The sequence below is a fragment of the Pieris brassicae genome, chromosome 12 (genome assembly GCF_905147105.1).
Source record: "Pieris brassicae chromosome 12, ilPieBrab1.1, whole genome shotgun sequence".
Classification (NCBI taxonomy): domain Eukaryota; kingdom Metazoa; phylum Arthropoda; class Insecta; order Lepidoptera; family Pieridae; genus Pieris; species Pieris brassicae.
Genome location: NC_059676.1, coordinates 3,785,477 through 3,808,165, shown reverse-complemented (window position 1 = coordinate 3,808,165; position 22,689 = coordinate 3,785,477). Strand labels below are relative to the sequence as shown.

General features: G+C 31.1%; 1 protein-coding gene across 2 annotated transcripts in view; it reads right to left on the bottom strand.

Moving 5' to 3' along the window:
• The window catches only part of LOC123717345 (ATP-binding cassette subfamily G member 4-like), a 36,558-nt gene extending 14,811 nt beyond the window's left edge, over window positions 1-21,747 (bottom strand). The window contains exons 1-3 of one of the 2 annotated variants that reach the window (XM_045673284.1): window positions 21,464-21,747; window positions 2,454-2,571; window positions 406-595 (exon numbers count right to left, since the gene is read on the bottom strand). In XM_045673284.1, the coding sequence (XP_045529240.1) occupies window positions 406-595; window positions 2,454-2,571; window positions 21,464-21,674 (519 nt within the window). In that variant the 5' untranslated portion in view covers window positions 21,675-21,747. Of the gene's footprint in view, window positions 1-405; window positions 596-2,453; window positions 2,572-2,835; window positions 2,912-21,463 lie in introns of those variants that run through there. The other variant, XM_045673285.1, reaches the window with a different exon arrangement.
• Window positions 21,748-22,689: the final 942 nt, after the last annotated feature.

The following is a 22,689-nucleotide window of genomic DNA, read 5'->3' as shown; positions in this document are numbered from 1 at the left end:
TCCTCCGTACTCCGCGGACCTGGCTCCAACAGATTACCATTTTTTTCGAAATTTGGACAACATCTTGCAAGGAAAAGAATTTAACTCTGATGGGGCAGTCCAAATAGCCTTCACAGATTTTGTTGATTCCCGTCCGACTGTTTTTTTTAGTAAAGGGATCAATGAACTACCTATGAGATGGCAAAAGTGCATAGAAAACAATGGTTCATACTTTGATTAATTAAATATATTATATTTAAAAATATTCGACTTTTTGTTCCTCCCATACAAAACGCCAATTTCATATGTAAGGACCTAATAATATATTGCATTTAAACGATTTACTCGTATCTTACGTGTAGTCAGCTAGTATTAAGAAAATAAATATGTATCGTATACTTATTATAATAATTATTAAATACATACGATTAATTCCTTTTCAGCATCACACAACTCCTTCCCCACTTTCAAGTCCGCTGCGATTTTCATGGACTCGGCAACTGTTAGTCTTGGTTGAAGAAGATCGTCTTGCATGATATAGCTACTGAGTTTTTTGAAAACTCTCATATCCCTTGCTTGCCCATTTACTGAAATTCTTCCGTTCACTCCATTTGATCTAGAATAAGAGAAAATAAAACGATTGTCAGCTGTTTTAATATTAACAATAAATCATTATTGCATGATTACAGTGCGTGCGTAAAACGTACACATGTCAAAAGTGAAACTTCTTTGTTAATTAATTATTACTAAGGTAAAAGCCCCATTATATGATCATGTATCAGTATATGATCATTCCATGTATTTGTATATCAATACACTGCTTACACACTGTACACGTGCTAATGATAATATAAATAAATAAAAATATGCGTTTACTGCACCAGACGTTATGCGACAGAATTGCCATCTAAAGTTCTAATATGTAACTACTAAACGAATACATCAACCAATAGCGTGTATTTTCCTCGATCTCCCTTTCTCTCACTCTCTCTCAATCAGTCTCTGCCTTTTCTTCGACAAAAATACTGCAAATCTTCGTGTCGATTCATCCGTAAAATTTTACCCTCATACCTCATACCCTCATACCCTCACGCGCACAAAGAAGTTTCACTTCAAAAACAAATTTAGAAGAGTATATGCCAGTAATTTTGATGGTGTTTTTCTTTGTAACCAGTCTTACGGTAGATACTTACATCAGGCTCATCCCGTACCCATAATTTACAGTGAAATAACATTTCTATTGTTTGGCATATATTTTGTAAATGAATAAATATACATCAAAATTGGATTTCGTCGTAAAATGAAGTCAATTATTTGGTATATTAAAGTATTATTACATAAGTAATCCTGAATTATAAATAAAACAACAGGTTTAAAGTAACACACGGAAAAAAAAATCAACGTCTTTGAACAAAACTGGTCCCAACTTCACACCACCAATCTTTATTTTAATTATACCATACAACTTACTATTTAATATTTTGGTGTCAATTGTAAGTAATACGATTCTTATTAATAACACCAGTCGTAATATGAGTTTAAGTTTTAATCATTTCAACATCCGTTGTAGTATCTGGTTTTGCTTTTATTTGACATTAAAAGTGTTTTTATATTGGAAATCTAATATGTGTTATCTGTATTTGAACGGATGCGGTGAGCAAAAATAAATTTTGTTAACAAAAAAATTTCAATGCACATATGAGTACACATTGACAGGTACAATATTATGGAACTCTGATAGATATTATTAGTATAAAATGTTTCTCAATATTTGTCTTTTATATTTGAGAAACGTATACACATAACATATAATGTGTGTGTTTGTGTTTGTTTTACCTATAAACTATTTCTTTGTCTGCGTACTATATCGAAAAAAATGGAATAAAAAAAAGGTTTATGGAAGAGATTATATAGATAACTATTCCCGATTCCGATAAATAAAAAATAGGTAACAGGCATGAATGAAATATACGAATTATAAGCAGGTATAAAAAAGCAATCATTTAAGCAAGATCGGTTCGGTAATTTTGGTTATGGTTAACGGTCGTGTCATCTTTTAAAGTGTAAAGTAAAATAACAGCAATTCTGCGAAAAAAATCAATTATCTTGAATTTACACTGATTTATCTCCTCATACTACTATTCTATTATATCTATCTACATATAAATATATATATAACTTACAAACCGAGATAACAATAAGTAGGTGAAAAAAGCGTTCTCAATTTCTCCTCTTACCTCATGTAGGTAGGTGACGACAGGGACGTCGAACAAACACGAAAATAATAGAATTTATACAGTGTGTACATATGTGTCTGTGTGTATCGAAAGTAAAAGATAATTACAGAAATCATACCTCTACAACTACTTACAAATTAACCTTAGTAAATTATATCAACAGTATTCAGTAAAAAGTGGGAAATAAATATCTAAAAAGTAAAGGAAGTGAATAAAGGCTATTTAACAAATACGTACGTGTAACCAGCGAGGATGTTCAGTAAAGTGGACTTCCCAGCGCCGGAAGGTCCCAGAATGCACGTTAGTTCGCCCGAACGAAATTCACCAGAAACACTGTGTAGAATACGGCGTTCTCCTGAAAAATCGTTTGATTTAGTTTATTTTTAAAGCAGCATCAAATGCTAGCTTTTAATCGTAGGTTAGAGAAATTTCAGAACACATTTTATTAATACGGCTATTTCTATTTAAGATCATTTTAGCAAATTATTCAATTGACCAAACATAAATAATCTATAAGATCTTTAATCTTAAATAATAAGTATATTTTTGTCTTCCAAATCATATTAGTCATACTTCGATGTCATAATTAATACTCATCGAAAATAAACGTTCGACAAACCTGAAATTACGGATTATGTCACTTGCATAACACCTTATATTATTTATAAAAATAGTAAGTCATGCTTGGTTTCACTTTATTCAGGAATACCAGAATGTATTATTACGACGGTAATTTATAGCATTAGGCGGGACACAACTAGTCAATGTCATAGATTTGACGTCTCCTTGCGCTGTTTGACAGTGACCAGCTATTAGCTGTTATTCTTTTGTTTTTTCAAATTGTTTTTTTTAATTCTGTCGTTTATGCCTTTTGTAGTTAGTTATTATTTTTTTTAATGGGTAAATAATGTGAGGTAATATTAAATAATTGTTTAATTGTTTGTTTAATACCAAGAAAGAACTTACGCTGAAACGCCGTTTGGCAAATTATATACCTATTTAAGTTTATTTTAAGAAGAATGGCCACCTACCACTTATTTGTATCATATTATAAAGAGACATGAAATATGGACTGTAGACTATTTGACATTTAAATGAAATATTAATTTATACAAGACCATTTTCCTAACTTTAGGTAAAAAAAATAATGTTTTATGTTGTTAGGAGAATTATCCTATATACTTTTCTGTAAAATTGATTTACTTAGCAATCTGTGCGTAAATAAATCAATCATTATAGGGCAGTCCCTTCAGGTAGCGACCCGTGAATGTTGAAGAGAAATATATAGTAAAATATTATAGTGATAAATTTAAAAAATATTTACTGTATTATTATTTTATATAGGTCGCCGACCATCCCATAGTAATTTAATTATTAACTAAAATTATATAGTGACGTCTATAATAAGACAGAAGGAGCAATTTTATAAAGACATATGATGATTAATTTTATTATTACTAAAATTTTATTACGTATATAAAGTTTATTGACTTTTGGATTTACATTAAACCAAATATTACTACTTCAACTATTTGAAGTAATACAAGTGGATTCCAAAACGTAAATTAATAGTTGCACAAGTTGATGTCGTAAATGCAATCCTGTCAGACGACATTTCTCATTATGAACTTAAGGTTTTGAAACGGCGGATATGTGAAATATGTATGCGGACTTAAACGCGTAGCTATTTATAATGTTTCGATGTACATATGAACATATTGAACATTTCATTTAACAATTTAATATACCATACTTGATAAATGAGTAGTTTCTGCGAGTTTGCTGTCTTCCAAAACAAATGTAAAAACTGTGAGTGATACGTTTAAATAAAAGATGATATAACATTATTACTTTACTGTCAGTGGTTAATGAAGTGGAAGTACGCAGGTTTCGAAATCTTTATTATTAAACGGCTCGATATTTACGGCGAAGTGCACAGTTGGTACAAATTGTTCTTTTAAACGACTGTCTCTGAAGTGAAAACTTTTGTCTCGAGTTTCTCAGCTTCAATTAATATAAATTATGTGTCCTCGGTGATGTATAGCGCGATTAATTTTAGGAACCCTTATCTTGTATCGAGAATAAACCTTGGTATTTTAATGACCATTTTACTAAGGTTGACAAGATTACGCAAATAAATATGTAAGTATTGAATAATTTAAAGGGTACGTTGATTTGCAAAGAGTCTCAATTATTTAACTACAATGCTGGGCCCACGATTTATAACTATAGTTGAATTCAATTCTTGCTTGCTTGCTTTGGAAGAGAGACAGACCGAGGTGTGTGACCGTATATATTTTGGGTGTAGTATATAAATGCTATACCTAATGCTCCTTCTAAACCCAAGCTATTTTCTATTTCTTAACGCTGTTTGTTCGATAATTTGTCTTTTCGCGTATCTGAGTTGTCGTCAACTAATCTTTATTTTTTAATTTGACGAAAATGGCGAGTTACCTGCTAAATAACTGTAACGAATCAATAGATATGAAGTCACAATCTTGTACATCGGAAACCGTAAGAACCGTATTTCTTGTAGGAAATAAAGCTATTCAATCACATATAGTATCGAAAAGGCCCATTTGAATGCAAGCAATCAATAAAAAACCCTTCGGACGAGCCTCGAGGCTTCGTACCAATATTCAATCCGAGTAACGTATGTCTGAACCCTTGTTACTCCCCCTCATTCTGGGACACATTTAAATAGCTGTATCATTCTGCTTCACCGAATATTTTAGATGAAATCGCAAAAAGGTTTCAATGCAAAGAATTTACGTGTCTGTGTTACTACATCTACAGATTAATACGTAATTTGTTATTAAAAAGTCCGTAAAAACTAATTACCGACTAACTGGTATGTGTAATAATAATATTAAGCAACGAAGATATCATTTCAGTGTCAGGCGGGTTTTAAATGTGTGTGTGTGGTTTTAAAGGTGTGTGTAATGCGTTTGGTTTCCGGCTATTCCAATAGATTTTATATATGTGTGCAGCGATATAAATATAAACATCTGTAAGACCCAGATATCTAAAATCTATATGGCTAATTATCAATACCATTAAAAGTAATATAATTAAACAGGTCTCTACCTATAAATGGTTGTAGCGCCACTGATTTATTTTTACTAATCTATAGTAAAAAATAAATAGCATTTATTAATGGTAAAAGGATATGTTTGTCATTTATAGTAAAAAATATTGATGTATTTTTTCTAATGTTTTCTTTTGTTTTTTTCATAATAATTATTAACTTTGGTTGTATTTAAATTTGTATGCTATTTTAGGCTATGTTATATTGTATAATTGTATAGGTAACTGTAGGATTACTGAAAATATATGAATACAGAAAAACACTAAAGTTGGCCCGCACAAAAGGCGGAAAATAATAAACGGTAATGATATATAAGTCCTTCCTCCAACTATGATTTTGTCCCCTTTTGGGGCAGTGACTCTTGGGCCGTGGAAAGTCTCGTGGGTCTGTTTAAGTACAGAGACGCTAATTAAAGATTTAAATTGGTAGGTATATAGTATCGATGACCAAAGCTGGTGATTCCTCGCTCAACGTATAAATATCGCAATATATTGAGAAAATGCGCCCAGCACTAAAAGTGCTATAGGGACAAACTTTTAAAATTAGTTTTCAATTTATCCACTTTTTATTAGTATTTTTTTAATAAATAAGTATTTACATAGTAATTATTTAAATTGACGATTTCCCGGAAAATATGTCCAATTTGGTTAATTCGAATGACGATATCACCGACATAAGCTACGAAAGGAAGGTTAACTATGACAAAAAAATAATTGCATGTCAACGCGCATCGAACCGTGTCGTAATTACATAGCAATTGAAAGAGTAATTTCACTATTGTGTTATAATCGCATTAATTTTGTCTTGAAGGCTGCGAATACGTCCAAAATGTCTGAATACCCGGGTAGATAAACATAACTGTGTTCTTATTTAAAAAAAGTATACATATTTATGTTTAATGACTGGAAACGGAAATGAGTATGGACCCGTAGCGATATGAATATCACTGAATTGAAACGTAATACATCAGAGTGAAGATCACATTCATACGATAATGACACTTATACCCTACGCTAGAAATTCGTTTGGGTTTTGATCGGCATATTAAACGTGAAATGTTTCAAAGGGATTTTTTGCTGCCGATGTTTAATGACCGAAATAGACATAGTCTAAACAAGTATATTATAGAAGTACTTGAATATTGAATAATTATATATTCGAGTTTATATTAAACTTTTAAATAATTCTAATACGTTTTTAATCGTTGTAATTTATACCTTAATACTAAGCAATAAAGACGCAATATTTATAGATTTTTAAGTAAATGAGGTAGTCTAAGCCACAGTGGCTTATCTAACTTTAAAGTGTAAGAAAATATAGATTGCGCAATGCTCAATTAAACTTGTGAAAATAGCGGGTTTTACAAGTAGTTTATTTGACTAAATCATATAATACTACCTATTCACTTTTGAATGTCTGGAAATAAAAAAATAATAATATTTTACTCAGGGATAATGACAACTCGAAAACTCAACAACAAAGAAATCTTGAAATCACTACTGGAGTGAGTTTTTGAGTTTATTCATATACAGAAGAAAAATAGAAATATAATAAGTAAAAACTGTCTGAACAAAATATCTTTACGAAAACCTTGCTAATCTTATAGATAAAGTGGATTGACAGAAAACAAAAGCGCTCAATCGGAAACATTGTTTTTTTTATAAACTACATTTTCGACATAACAGATATCCGAAGGAAATTGACGTTTCGTATTTCTAACAAATTACAGTGATTTCCACTCTCTGATGTTGTGGTTCTATTTATTTACGGGAAATTGTTTGGTTATATATGCATTTTGAGATGCCTCACCGCAAGAGGTCAACGCGTTTGATCGCGTGGCTTTATTTTACAAAGTATTCTTTCCTTATTTACCCTATTGGTTCCTAATAACTCTTTCAACTAATTCATTTACTGATTTTTTTACATAAAATATTCCGCTGCTTATGGACACTCACTTTGCCAGGGTTCTTAGTCTGAGTTCGGAAATACTTTACTGGGCAGCAGGTTCCACACAACGGTGGTGCGCGGCTGTCTTAAAAATGCTCAGTTGAGTTGATACGGGTGGTCTTGCCTTCACGTCCGATTATGAAACTCAGGTGCTGGTAGTCCAGACGTTTCATGTTTTAAAAATATAAAACGTGTTGTTAAAGTTGTAAAATGTTTAAAACGGTTGTATCTCTTGTCATGTGAAAACAATGAATACTTAAGAGAAGCGCTTTCATTTCAATCAAAATGGTATTTAATTCTTACAGCAATACATACGTTGTGCTAGTATGCCCTTGTGCTTTTGCGCTATTGCAAAAAAATATAAAAATGTATGAATTGGCATTTGAGTGTTTTAAAGTTTGTGTTTTAAGAATGTCTTAGGTTTCGGCCTATATGTTTCGTCATCATTTCTTTTTTTTAGAGGCAAGTAGGTGATCAGCCTGACACATGTCGTGGACTATTTAGGTCAAAAGCCGGTTTGCTCACGATATTTTCCTCAGCGAGAGTTAAATTCGGTCGTTGACATTGAAAGTACATTGGTGCACACCCGGGGTTTGAACCTACTCCTTCAGAGATGAGAGCTACTGAAGCTACTTAGCCAACACTATACGCGCTGTACTATTTTTATATGTAAAATATAATATTCATGATTAAGATGATCTTATAAAAGAAGTAAAAAGGTTAATTGCTTTAATAGGTACGTCAATTAATACGTGATATAATTTTTATTTCTTCGCAATCGTATTTAATGCCGCATGAGATCCTTTTCTCCATAAATACGGAATGACTATTTTAATTTTAAGTACAGTCATGTTTAAAGTTAGTTTTGTAAAATAAGAATTACTTCACTTTAGAACGTGGTGGTATTCCTTCTGAGAGGTAAAATATTAGTTAAACAAATGTAAAAAATATCTACTACATGGGTGAGTCGGTGAGATGGATGGGGAGGGAAGACAAGGAGAACGTTCTCCCGTCTCCTGCCTCCTATGTTGTCGACGCCATTATGGCTATACCGCTGAGGTCCCAATAGAACGCGAAAGCGACCCCTAGGGCCTCTTTGATGCGGCCGTGTTGGTATTACTCTTGTTAGTTTAGCGGGTATAATGGGTGTCTCTGAGTAGCAGATAAGTTTGCTGGTGAGTGGCAAAGAATATAAAGCACCTTCGATTATAAACTTCAGTATTGGTATTCCGTGATATCACGGGCTACACCTGCGACTCTTACTACTCCGTAAATCCTAATCGCAATTTGTAACAAAAAACAACTGTAGCTAAACAATTCTTAATTAGCAGTATAATTATCGATTATTCTTTAGAACCATAAGTAGACGAGTAACATATTTATTTCCAAAATAATAAAATATTTCCAGGCGTGCGAAGACGCTAGTAAAAAATATATGCAATTACCATTACGAATTCTGGAAACAATTTAACCTTAATTGAATTCCAATCTAACAATATAACTAATGTAAAACAAATTACAAAGATAATTTTCATTGAGGTTGACTGGCGCCCTTACGAAATAACTGTTGTTAGTATGTTATGAGTTTTTCCTCAGTTCAAGGGCGATTAATTTTGACCTACGCCTAATGTGATATGTGTTTAGTTAACGATATATCAATAAAGTTTCATATATCATTAGAATACATAGTTTCAACTATGCCACACATCGTGCCACAAACTGGCATGAGTGAGTTGCTCTTACTTACATGAAACATATTACACATTAGACAATTTTATGACGTGTAAATATTTTATCGTTTTCAGCATTTTTGAAATGTAGAGAAGTTTTACTTATTAATCTATATCTACATAAGAATACAAATAGTTACCTACAAAATAGGCACGCGCGACATAAATAAAAATAAATCAATGGCGCTACAACCTTTTTAGGTCTGGTCCTCAGATTTCTGTATCTGTTTCATCATATTTGTTTATCGAATAGGCAAGTAGGTGATCAGCCTTCTTGGGTCTAAGGTAAGTCGGTTTCCTCACGTTATTTTCCTTCACCGTTCGAGCTAATGTTAGATGCGCACAAAGAAAGAAGACACTAGGCCAACACTGCTCTGCACGCGCGACATACTTGAGATTTGCTTGCCCAGCTTGTAGACAAGATATTGTAAATGTAGACAATATAATAAAATTGTTAAATCTTTTAACATTTTCCGGGGGATTTGAACTACGGGATGCACCTCTTTGCGGAGATTCGATATCCTGAATGTCCTGCTTACTTCAAACATTAGAATATTTGATTTTGCATACACCAAATCTCGTAAACTATACGTTAATTTATTCATATTGGATTATGAATGTTCAAGAAAGCTTTGTGGAGGCAACGAACTCAGCCGCGTTGGCACTTTCAAACACTAGAATAGTGAAAGTAATCCTTTACATTATAACAGCGTCAAAATCTGTTTGTGTATATATATTTTACAAAATATAAATTAGTAATGAAATATCTATCTATATAAATATTAAATTGTATTGCTGTTCGTTTGTCTCGCTAAAACTCAAAAATGGCTGGACCGATTTGTCTAATTGAGCTAGAAAGATTTGTGGAAGTTCAGGGAAGGTGTAATCGAAATGAGACATGTACAATGTATATTTAAAAAAAAAACACAAGCATAAATAATTTAATTTTCCTATACAATTCGTTTCTAGCTTCAAAACATTTGTCTTTTTTTTTTAAATTAAAAAAGTGTAAGTTGTTATATTTTAAGGTTCGTTTAGAAATTTGTCTGTTTCATAGACATTTAACAGAAATATATATAGAATATAAGAAGTTTAACGGATCATTTGGTAATGTATAAAAATTTAATATAGGCTTCAACATTGGTGCGTGACCATACAATGTCTTTGTTGAAGGCGAAGGAGCAACTATATATTGACTAAACGTCACGTCTTTGCCGAATGTCTCATTAAGGAGGGATCAAAGGACGGATCTTTGTAACTATTGTTACTTTTTCTACGGGATTTCAATAGAAACTTGTATTGCTACTACAGAATTCAGTCTGGTGTAATAATAAAGAATTTCCTATTTGAATTTTGTCTTAATTCTACATAAGATACGTGAGAGGCTGATCACTTATCTATGAAATAGACAAAAAAATGCCATTGCAACGGCTTCGTTTGGGTGTGATGCGATTTCATATATATTGTCAACTAAAAGCGGTTTTTCAAAGGGAGAAATAAACGATACATAATAATCAAAATAATCATCGCTTTTAAGACATTTTACCATGGTCATTGACTGGTTTTGACCTTAAAGCTACAGGTAGAACGGTCCACGTGGTGACATTGACCCTTGATACATTTGAATATTTGTATTAGATATTATAAAGGCTGTATCTGGTATTTCGAGTCATCTATAGTTTTTTTCCGTTATAATAATGAAGGTTACCTGAACTCGTTAGTATGCCAAAGAATATGTCCGAGGAAAGATAAGTTTCCCGTTTTTTCATTACTGGATTTATTATGTACTCGCTTGTAAAAAAAACTTTTATCGACGCAATGGAAATTAGAATGGATCAACAGCTTAATCCTTTCTTAATTACCAAAGTCCTAAAATCTAATTAATTACTTGAAATTAACTTAAAAATATTGATTTCATAACAGGGATTTAATAATGAAAAAAACGAGAGATTTTTTTTTAAAACTTCGTTTTTTACAAAACATTTTGTTGTACAATTTTACAAAAGGTGCTTCAAGTGGCCACTGACTGACTTATAAAAAGGATTAATAACTAGCTCGTGAACTATTTATACGATCCCTTTTATACGCTATTATATTTTCTATTTACTATATTTAATATAGTTTTCCATTTAAGTAATATCAAAGCTATCGAAATTCTAAATGTACCATTTCCAAAGATAACAGATAGGTAGGTTTTATTAATTTTTCCATATCTAACGAGAGACCGTACTTCAAACGATTTCTAACCTGTTACAAAATGTAACAGTCAAAATTCAAAGCTACAACGGAACGTGATAAAATACGCTTCTATTTGACTCACTACTCGTGTATGAAATGGATTTAAATATTTTTAATAACATATTACAAACGGAATATTAGTATGGGTTGGATAAATCCATAAATAAATAAGTAAAATGTTTTTCAGTTGATTTAATTTTTCCTCGTTTAATTTTTTTTGTGTATGATGACCTTATATCCTTCCACTTCTTTCCGTACTCAAACGAGAAAAATGCGTACATCTGTCGTTTCACAACTGAGCGTTGTTTAAGGCAGCTATTTCCCCGCACCACCACTATGTGGAAGTATCTACCTACTGGAATTTGTAACCAATTCGACTCAGGGTCAAGCAAACAGCGTTCCAATTCTTAATATGCCGCCAACGCACTCGTGAGACCTCGGGCATTAAAAGTGAACATGGGCGGCGGTTTCACTTTACATCAGGTGAGCCTCCTGCCCGTTTTCCGCTTGTTGTATAAAAAAGAAAAAATAAGCTGGCAACGCACTTGAAAGGGGTTCGCGTGTTCGGACTATAGGGCGGCAATAAGCACTTACTTCTAAGTGACCCGCCAGCTCATTGCCTTTTATCACATAAAAAAGGCCATGGAAATACAAATTAAATAAATAGTATGAATAGTGTTCCACTGCTAATAACCACGTGTCGCTGTGTCAACAAAACTCCATCTATGCTTGGAATGACGTCCCGCCACTTTGCGGACTAAAATATCGAATGGGAAGACAAAGCGATGTTAGTAAGCCTAGTTCCCTAGGATCAGGTATATCCTATTCTTGATATCAAATAGTAAAGTAGTTTTGTGACATTAATGACAATACAAAATTCAGTAAGCTTATTAATGAGAAGAACATCCAACAAAGCTAAAACTTATTAAAATAATGTATAATATACAATTTTAGAAATTATTATATATGAGTCAGCGTAGTTGTCTTTTAAACGAAGATCGAATGATTTTGATCATTGGGTACAATAAGTCTTTGATCTCATTATTTACTGAATACGGATCAAAGCCGTTCTTTCTTGGCCTAATCTTATCAATCAGTATCGGAATCGAATAATATTGAAATTATTCTGATTCAATACAAAGCCTCTGTCTGGAGATCAAGTAACTTAGTTAATGTTGTTTCTTTATAGTCGAATTATTTAATTGGACGTGGACATTTCGTTTGAACGTAGAAAAAATATAATTGATGCCTATTGTTATTTGTATTATATAATATGAATTTGCCTGAAACTTTATAGATAGCCAATAACGCAAGCATTCTGTATATGAAAAACGAAGCAATTATTTCCCCGGATATAAAACGAGGCGTGGGTAATACCACGACAAAGTCTTAACTACTTTTTTTAATATGCGAGCAAGTGTTATTTACGTAGACTGTAAAATCCTTGAATACATAGCCGGAAATTTCTAGAATGAGTTTTCCACACTTATTTAAATATTCCAAACTATTATAAAATAATCAATATAAATTTCGACGCAAGTAAAATTTTACATGATTTCAGAGTCATATTGCCTTGAGACACGAATCATAAATTTGTAATCAATTTTATCCCTTAGCTTCATATAATAAAGATATTTTATTGGCAAATTATTTCCATGACACGCGATAAATACTGTTAAATTTCTTGCATTTTACTTGAATTATTATTAAGGAAACTTGTATTTAACCATACTTATCTATAATTTTGTAAACGTTTGATGCCCGACGAAATAATAATTGTTTTGTTTCATATGCCATGATACATGCTTTTAAAATTCTATGAAGCCTGCCACTTATACTCAATTATCGTGTATATTAATGTAACAATTACATAATTTTTCTGTTTTTACTTATTTTTCCATTACACCATAGTCTAAAGAAGAAAGTGACGCTACAACATCTAGGTCTAGGCCTCAGATTTCTGTAAGGCTAGTAGGTGATCAGTAGTGTGTGTCACACACGTCCACGTACTAAGTTCTAATATTTCTTGTCTTATGTTTTGTATTCGCTATTTAGTTAATTTTATTAAACAATCATACAAATGGTTATTATAATACAAAGATTTATCTAATTTGTTGATCTGTGAATTATGCTAAATATATGCAAAGCAAATTATAATACTAACATAAATAAAGTAAATTATTCGATTCTATATTTTCTAAACTAATGATATAAACATGAAGAGTTTGTTTGAACGCGGTAATCACACTACCTAATGATTGGAATTGATTTGTGTTAGATAGTCGATTACCCAAAAACAGGGAGAAAGGTTTTTGGATGTTCCGTTGTGTGCGTAAACAGCTTCGATTCAAAAATTTTTGATATTATATTCAATACAGTAAATTAATTGCACAGTATGAATGCCATAAATAAATTAACGGGGACAGCCTGGCAAAAAATGGCATCAAACAAGTCACAGCTAGATCACGCGATAACATAAAACTTGTATTTTGCATATTAATATATATTGCAACAATTTGTACTAAAACTGTATTGATTTTGATTTCCTCTTGATCCGGCAAAGAAATCCTATCATACTTTTGTATACACACAATTTGTATTTCTGACTGACTCGAACTTATACATTTTCTTTATTCTATATAGATTTTATGTTTACGAAAGTTTAGTTTCAAATACGACATGCTAATCAAGTTTTCCAAAATAGTAACTAACGTTACGTTAACTCTTTGTCTAATTATTCATGGATTACTTTTATTATTCATCTGTGTTAGTATAATTTATAATTTCTTGACAGATATATTCAATTCCATTTATAATGATTATGTATATTTATGATTCTTCGTATTAATTTATTGAACGGAAAAAGGAGTTCTATTAAAGCCATAAAGTCCTTTATTCGAACCACACAAAAATTATTTAACATTAAGTCTTGATGAAGAAACGATCACTTAGTGTACAAATGCGACTTATCTATTACAGGGGAGGGAAGTCCTGTCGTTAAAAATGTCGTGGTTGCCGTAATATTAAAATAAACAATATTCTTTTTAATACTCTATACCTACTAATATTTTATACAAAAAAACTCCTATACATATTATAAAAACAGCCTTGAAATTTTTATTTTTTACATCTTTACGTTGATGAATGTTTTTGTCGGTAACATTCGTGAAAAATTATAGGATTTTTTTTGATAATAAATTATAATATATAACACAGTACTATAAGACATTAAATTTAAAATAACCAGCCTATTTACCATTAACCAACCATAATTTAAAATAATAAAATGAAACTAATACAAACAATTATGTATTGGAAAAAAGTATCGAATATCTCGCCACGTAGAGAAATAAGCTTTTGTATTTTAATCCAACGGGAATGGTACACGATAACAAACATATTCCATAAATGTTCTACAACGTGATCATATTTTTTTAAGTTTATTAAATTGAACGAAATAAATGTTTTAAAATCTACCTTTATAATTTTTGTTCCAAAATAAAAGTATTTGTTATGCGGCGTAGCGCCACGATTTTTGATGTATCGCATGCAATCTCCAATTTGTTGGGGAGTTAGGAATTCCGCACGGCATGCAAAGTGTTGACAATAGAGAATCACTGGGGAATGGTGACAGTAGTTACCGATTTCACTAGACGAGCCTTTTGTCAACGGTCATTCAAATTTATTCCATTTTTAAAATGCTCAAGCTCTTGGATTGGACAACAAGTATTTGAAATGGCGGCAGACTTTTAAATTGTGACGATAATAATCCACTGGTGCCACAGCACTATGTAACGTAGGTATTTGTCTCGAATCTGTTTCATTCCTTGTCTATGAAAGAAAACAACTTGTTTTATAGACAAGTAGGCGATCAGCCTACTGTATTTGACATGTCAATGTTTACCTTCATCGTAAAATTGTTTATTGCGAACATAGAGAATGTATTGGTGTATTTATGGAATTTAAACGAATCACATCACTACGGTCATTACTGTTTCTGACGCAAAGAATAATCCTGTGGAAAGTTTGAATGTCCTTCAGAATATGGTAATTCAAAATTTAAATGTGTTGTGAAGAATAATTTATTTCGAAACATTGATCCACAATATTTTTATTGTTGGGTATTATAATTTTAAATATTTAATATGAATTAAATAAGATATGATTATTAATTAAATGACTAACAAAATTATGAAACTGGGCCAAAATTTAATTTACGTGTAAGTTATTGTATTTGTGATACGTTTATGCAAAGATCTTTCGAAGTTTAAATAATCAAAGAAACTTGTATAAATAAATTTAGTGCTGCCAAATATTACAATAGAAATCTACTTGGCATACCTATCGTGCCCGTATATAATAAATAAAATTATAAAATTTATAAAACCGTAATTATTCAAGATTGCAAATTAAAGCCAGGGTCATATTTTGTCTCTTGCCAAACATCGTACTATTTTATAGTCATTTTAAGTTTATAGACCAACCAGTTATACCAACGAAAATAATTTTGTTGTCATTGTTCACACATTTATGTGTTTTAGATCGAAACATTGGTCACCTTATTGGACTAAAAAGGGTTTGAAATATGGAGTAGGCTTTTTGCAAATCTGTTTGGATAAATGGCCAAATTTAGGGGCATGAATTTTGATGTAAGTTTAATGGCTCTTTCTCAGAATAGCAGAGCACTTTGACTGTGTTCCCAGGACACATGTCAAGGCTGATCCGGGAAGCATGAGCGTATTACATTAAAAAAACAATTTTTGTTAAACGATGGATGCATAACAATATTTTTAATTATATCGTACTTTTTTATTTTTTACATTTCTTTTGAAAGTGGTTAACTCAGTTTCAAAGTTAATTTATGCTTTTTAGTGTGTTTAAAAAGTGTGAATATTTTTTACATATTTCTCTGAAGTTTGAACTTATGAAAGAAATGTTTTACTGGTTAACGGTATTAAATGGAAGTACCGCTATAAAATAAATAAATACATTAAATATTTCAGTCCTAAACCGTGGACCTTCATCCACGTCCAGTGGCAAACTCACAATGGGTCTAACTATTTCAGGAATGCTGGTCTTGCCTAAAAAAAATAAAAGAACATTAATAAAAATGTTGTCCCAGGCCCCATACCCCGTATTTTTTTTAATTTGTTTTTTTACAAAATAATATAATATAATCACAACATGTTACATTAGAAAACCGCTACTTACCCAGGGTATGGGATTTAAACAGTAAGAAATCGTTAAAAACCGTAACTGTTTTAAAATCTTATTAACACAAGTTATTGAACCAGATATAAAGTTGAAAATTTTGCATTGCAGTCTAATGTTTACAGCAAAAATGTACAAAATAATAATAATATTTATTTGCCCTACGTTTAAACAAAGGTTCTTGCTATTACTAACAATTCGTGAGTCAAAAGACGAAGGCTGGCGTTAATTGAAATGACTTTCTTTTGTTAAAAGAAACCTTCCGCATTCATAAATAAATATCGAGATCCTTTGTGAGAGAAATCATTTCCTTAACCGTCTTTTGTTTTTTTACTGATGTGTTCTGCGGTTAACATGACGCTTGATTAATGATTGTTCTCTTGGAATATCTTAAATTATAACTATAAAGTAATTGCGCTTTAATTGCTTTTATCATCACCATTAAAAGAGATGTACAATTGCTCATCTGAGCAGTTCCTGATATACGTCGTCGGTTTTCGAAGCCTATGGGCATGATGGGTATGAGCAAAACTATGACTTTATATGGTCACAATCCTTTTTTAATATACGGAATGCACTTATCACTAAGTGTTTACAAAGTGTATTCTCAACTAAAAATATTTATACGCGACCTAAGGATGACAATCGCTGAACAACTAGACTATCATTGTTATTCTAGATAATAGTAATTATTGCTTCAGCCAACTCGAACCTTTGCGTTTAAATAAAGAAGATAATATACTCTTTAATTTCCTTAACGTTTTGACATTTAGCTATAAGAAATTACAAATTTACACCACAGTTAACCAAATTAATTGTGGAGTGGAAGAAAATAGCGCAATTAGCGTATACTTCTTATTAACGAGTTGAAATTCTTTAAAAATAACTTAACTGTCTTCAAATGCGTTTAATAAATACAATAAATATATTTCTTACTTGACTTTATGGGTTTCGTATTATTTATTTATTTATACTTTGTTACCATAAAATACATAATTATACAAACAAAAAACAAAAAGTAAATAGGTTACATAAGTTATTAGGCAACAGGCGGCCTTATCGCCAACAAGCGATTCTTCCAGGCAACCCTGTTGCAATAAGTGATTATATGGAGATAAATAGGCTCATTCATTCAGATCGCTCCCCGATCGAAAAAGCTATGCACATACAAAAAATATATGTTGTAGCAAACCTCCTTCGGCTTCTTTGAAATTAAAAAAAAATCTAAAAGGCATACCAATTCTCATACTTCATTTTTTTTGAAGTACATATGCAATACTATATTTTGGAAGAGATCGCTCATTAGCGATAAGGCTACCCGTTATAGTTCTAAAGTCTACTACTTATTTAGATACTATGTGAAAGTGTAGATAAGATTAAATTTGCTTGTTTGTTACTTTCGGCTTGTATATATGTTTTTATAAAATATCATAATACATCATAATAATTATAATTATTATCATCAATAATTTGAAAACCTCTTAAAATTCTTACTAATGATCGGTTTCTAACAGATAGAAACAGATAATGTTAGAGATTATTTATTTATTACGAAATACATAAATAGAAGACGATAAAATATAAAGTATTGAATGTATCCGAAAACTGTTCAAGAGAAAAATAATAATATACAAACATATTATGTTGTATGTTTTATTTAATTGTAAGTTTTGGCCAAATTACAAATGAATGAATCCAATTTGGCTAAATAGCACTAACACTATAGCTATAATTGTATTTCGATTTAGATGTATAACATAAATCCTTATACGCTTACTATGCCCTGAATATACTCGTATGTACGTAATTACTATACATAAGTAATGTTATTACGCTGTCTTTCCATAACTACATTTGTTTCCTAACCAAAGTGTAAATTGTTATTTACCCATTTAACACGCTATACATTAACGGTTTTAAACAAATAATTGTTACAAATAATGCCCGCATTCATTTTATAAAATCATTTTTAATTTTCTTAAAATAGGCATAAGCCTCTCACAAAAGTAGACAATTCTTTTATTAAGCCACGAGATTTAAGTTATGATAAAATAGAAATACTTTTGCTTTTATTTTTAGAAAGTGGGACATACAGTGACGATCATTCCAAAAATAAGAAAATAAATGATCAGTTTCTTTGCGACAGTAATTCTCACTGCGTATTTCACTCTCGTGTCTTTTGATGCTCTTCAGTGAATGTGAAAACTTTATTCATTACATGTATAGAGTGGGAAGAAAGGTGCTTCAATGTACTTGGGAATACGTGACTGGTAAGGGTGAGCTTGAAGATCTTGTGTTGGCTATTAGAGGTTAAAAATCGCACGAAATTCAACTTTAAATGATTTTTTTTTTAAAAGAGGTCATTCTATCTTAGCTTTGATTGTGAGTAAATTAATATATTAAACCTAAGCTTTTTACCTTCCTTTTCTTGATACCTTCTTCGTATCCTTCTTTTTTCGTCGTAATGACTAAATTAAACCGCCTGGCCATAAATGCTGTTTCATAAAAACTTTTTTTTTAGACTTTAATTACGATTTTAAATGTGGATACGTATTATTTTAAGTATAATATTTTAAAAACTTCTTTCGATTTTGAGTCATTTCACATATTTTATCGTGTTCATTATCAAATTACATCAATGAAATGGGGTGTTAAAGAAAATAGCATTGCATGATCGCTTTGCACTAAGTGGCTATGGAGCCGTCGGTCTAATTCCAGACACTTCCAAAGCTTGGTATCAGCCGTGTAGTGTATCAAGTGTAACAAGAATCTTGGATCACGTTCTGAAACCTCTCAGCAATAAACTTTTATAAAAATATATTGTGGACTTTTCAGCAGGATTCTGGAACTGGTCTCACAAGGCACGAACTACCCAAGCCTGGCTTGAAACCAACGTCAACGACTTTATAACCGCCGAAGAATGGTCCTCACCTAGCCCAGACTTCAAATTATGGTCAGTTTTAGAGGGCATGGCCTGCTCTAAACGAAACGGCGATATTAATTCTCTAAAAAAATCTTTGGAGCAAACAGTGGCATAATTTTCCTTGGAAACAGTGTGTAAATCCATAGATTCGTGGCCAGACACATTAAAGGCCAAAGGTGGCCATTTTGAATAGAATATTTATTTTATTCTTTGCTGAGACTAATAAATATGTAGGTATAAATTTTAATAATATTACATAATATAATAATTCATTATACATAGGCCATCAAGGGTAAGATTTAGACCGAGGACGTATAGAATATACCGAATACAGACGTTTTTGACTAATGGGGAGCTTATTTACCGCTATGTTTCGTTTTCGAATTCCAGAATCCATTTAAATTTATGCGTAAAAAAACGTAACTTAATGTAACTGTTTTGTTTTTTAAATTAGTTATGTTCTTTTTTTCACGAAATTGAGTCTATTAGGCGCCAACATATTTTATAATTAGGATAAGTATTGGTAAAAACTAATTTCCTAAATCAACAAGTTTCCAATAAAATCATTCGAATAGAAACGTTAAATTAATTCAACCTAAAATATTCCAGTTATTTTGCAACCAAAATACGTATCGGAATAAATGGTTATATTAAATATTACCATTTATTTATTTTTTGATGAATATAAAAACATTCAAATTCTCAAAAATTATTTTTCAAAAATTTTCAATATTGATTGAACCTTTCCTAATGTTTGGTAGACTACATTTAATAATTAAAGTAAGGTAAGACGGTTAGAATCCTTTAGACAAACAATTATCTATACCTTCTTATATTTTGTACATAAATTATTACATATTATAATAAAGAGGACACAACCTTTGTGGGGTTATCTTTCTTTGAATTATTGAATCGATCTTGATAATTATTTTACCACTAGAAATCCACATTATTTGTGAATGTATATAACAATTCACAAATGACGTGGATTTCTAGAATGTTATATACAAAATTAATATACAGTTCCGGTAGTAATTTATATTCTAGCGTCAAACTAAGTTTATACATATTATAATAACGGTGTGAAATAGTTTGAGAATCAAGCATTATTTTAGGTTTGATTATGAATGTCTTCTGCCACATAGCAATATGATTATGTAATTGCGAGATATCGATCGATATAACCCCGAAAGTGGCATATAGGAGAATATTCATTATTGTTTTAATTCAATGCTGCCAGCAGAGTCTATCGTTTTCGCGAGAGGTTGTTAAAACCATATGATTATTAAAATCTATAATGACTTACGAATTATTGTGATGTATGGGCAAATTGTATTTATTATTTTACTGTAAATGTTGAGCGGAAGAATCTGAACGTTTTTTGTACAACGAGTTTCACTTTCCCTTTCGAATTTACTTTCTAAGGCATTACGGTATCTGTATCTATACATACAATAGTAAAGTATATGCAGTGACTAAGAAATACCCTTATATATTTAAAAAAATGCCTGGAAATGTGAAGATTTTTTATTTTTATTGAACGGAGTAACTGATATAGCGGTAATTTAAGTGATCGGTTAAATTGTATGTCATATTTGATGTAATTTTTAGTTTTAATTCCATTAATCAAAAAATTACTTTTAGTTACTAATGTTGTGTAACATCTCATATCCATAAACAGTTGTTGCCTTCATTTGGATTTTTTAAATTTAAATTGTTATACTAGCATATATAAATATATCGAAACCATAATGCCTTACAAAAGGCTTTAACGAAGGGAGTAAGTGCAAACAAAAAGTAGATTTCAATGATATAGTTATTTAAATTAAAAAAATATATATGGCTATTGTCGGAAAAAATATTTTTAGAATCAAGATTAAAATAAACTATTTGTATATACTGATGTATTAATATATCTTTAAATTGATTTTAGTGTTTTATTTTTTGTTTATATAGACATGTAGGTATTTATTTACCCGCTTATATTTGATTAATCGAAAATTTAAGGAGAAGCAATAATTAATAATACTAGCCCCAATAAAAAATACCAAGATCTACGTTACAATTATAACTATTTAATTTTATTTGTTTATAAATAAAAATAACCTACCTTTTTTAGAAGCGACAGTATAGCAGACATCTTCGAACTGTATATGTACAGGTGGTCTTTTAGCCATACGGTTCAGAGCCTTAAGAGTAGACCCAGCTCTCTCCAAGGCCGCTGGAGTCCACTGATCTTCCTGAACTAATTGTATGTCCACTGGTGCATGGGCCAGGGAGGCACCCACAATAGCGCGACGTACTAGCGGAACATTAGACATTTCTGAGAAGTTTTAACACATATTAAATTTACGATAAGCTGCGCGTGATACGAAACGCGCGAACTGCTCTGTTTGCCACCCGCAAATGCGGCATTGCGTTCTTTAACCGTTGGCAATTCATATGTATATCATTATTTAAAATACCTGTAGATCTTGTTTTAATATGAGTTTTTAAATGTTTGTTTTTTAATTACATAAATAAAATGGTCGCGAATTTTTATTTGGTTTAGTAATTTGTGAAAAATCTAAAGTTAATTATATGTTTGAAATAAGACTCAGATAATTGAGAGACTAAAATAACTTTTAAAAAAAATGTGTTTTATTTTTAACTTTTGTTGCAAATTGATTTTAAATTATTGCAAACTTTTCTTTAATATTACAGACAGACAAATGTACGGATCAGTTTTCTTACCACAGTGACGAATTTTTTTACATAAAAGAAACGGTAAACATTATGTAAAATATGGTACAACATTTCTATTCGATTTTCCTGTGAGCAAACAATACAAGAAATCAATATATAATGAAAAGTTTCGTAATTACACGCGGCGTCATTCGAGTGTTTGGGAAATTATTTTCCAAGGAAACTTGATTTAGTGCTGTACCAGCAGGCAAACATCGTAAATCATGAAATCAACACACAACGAAAAATCGCAATACTACCATTTCATTGAAACGAAAGTAATTTAACCCAACTTTAGTTAAGTTACATATAAAATTTTAGGTGAGATGCGTAAATCGAATGTAAACAATAATTGTACACTTGAATATTGAGCCCCCTAGTTTTTACCACACTTATTAATTGTATTTCAACATTCTCGTTTCCGATAATGTATCATTTATATTTATGAACCTTATATAAGCTAATTTCTTTTTAGCGTCGCATCCCCTCTTCCCCTAATTTTGTGTCAGTTATAAGCTAATATTTTAAACCATTAAATATCATCATACAACCACCGTGAACTTAATTTTTGCTAAGATATTTTTTGATATGAGAATGATTAATGGCGATATA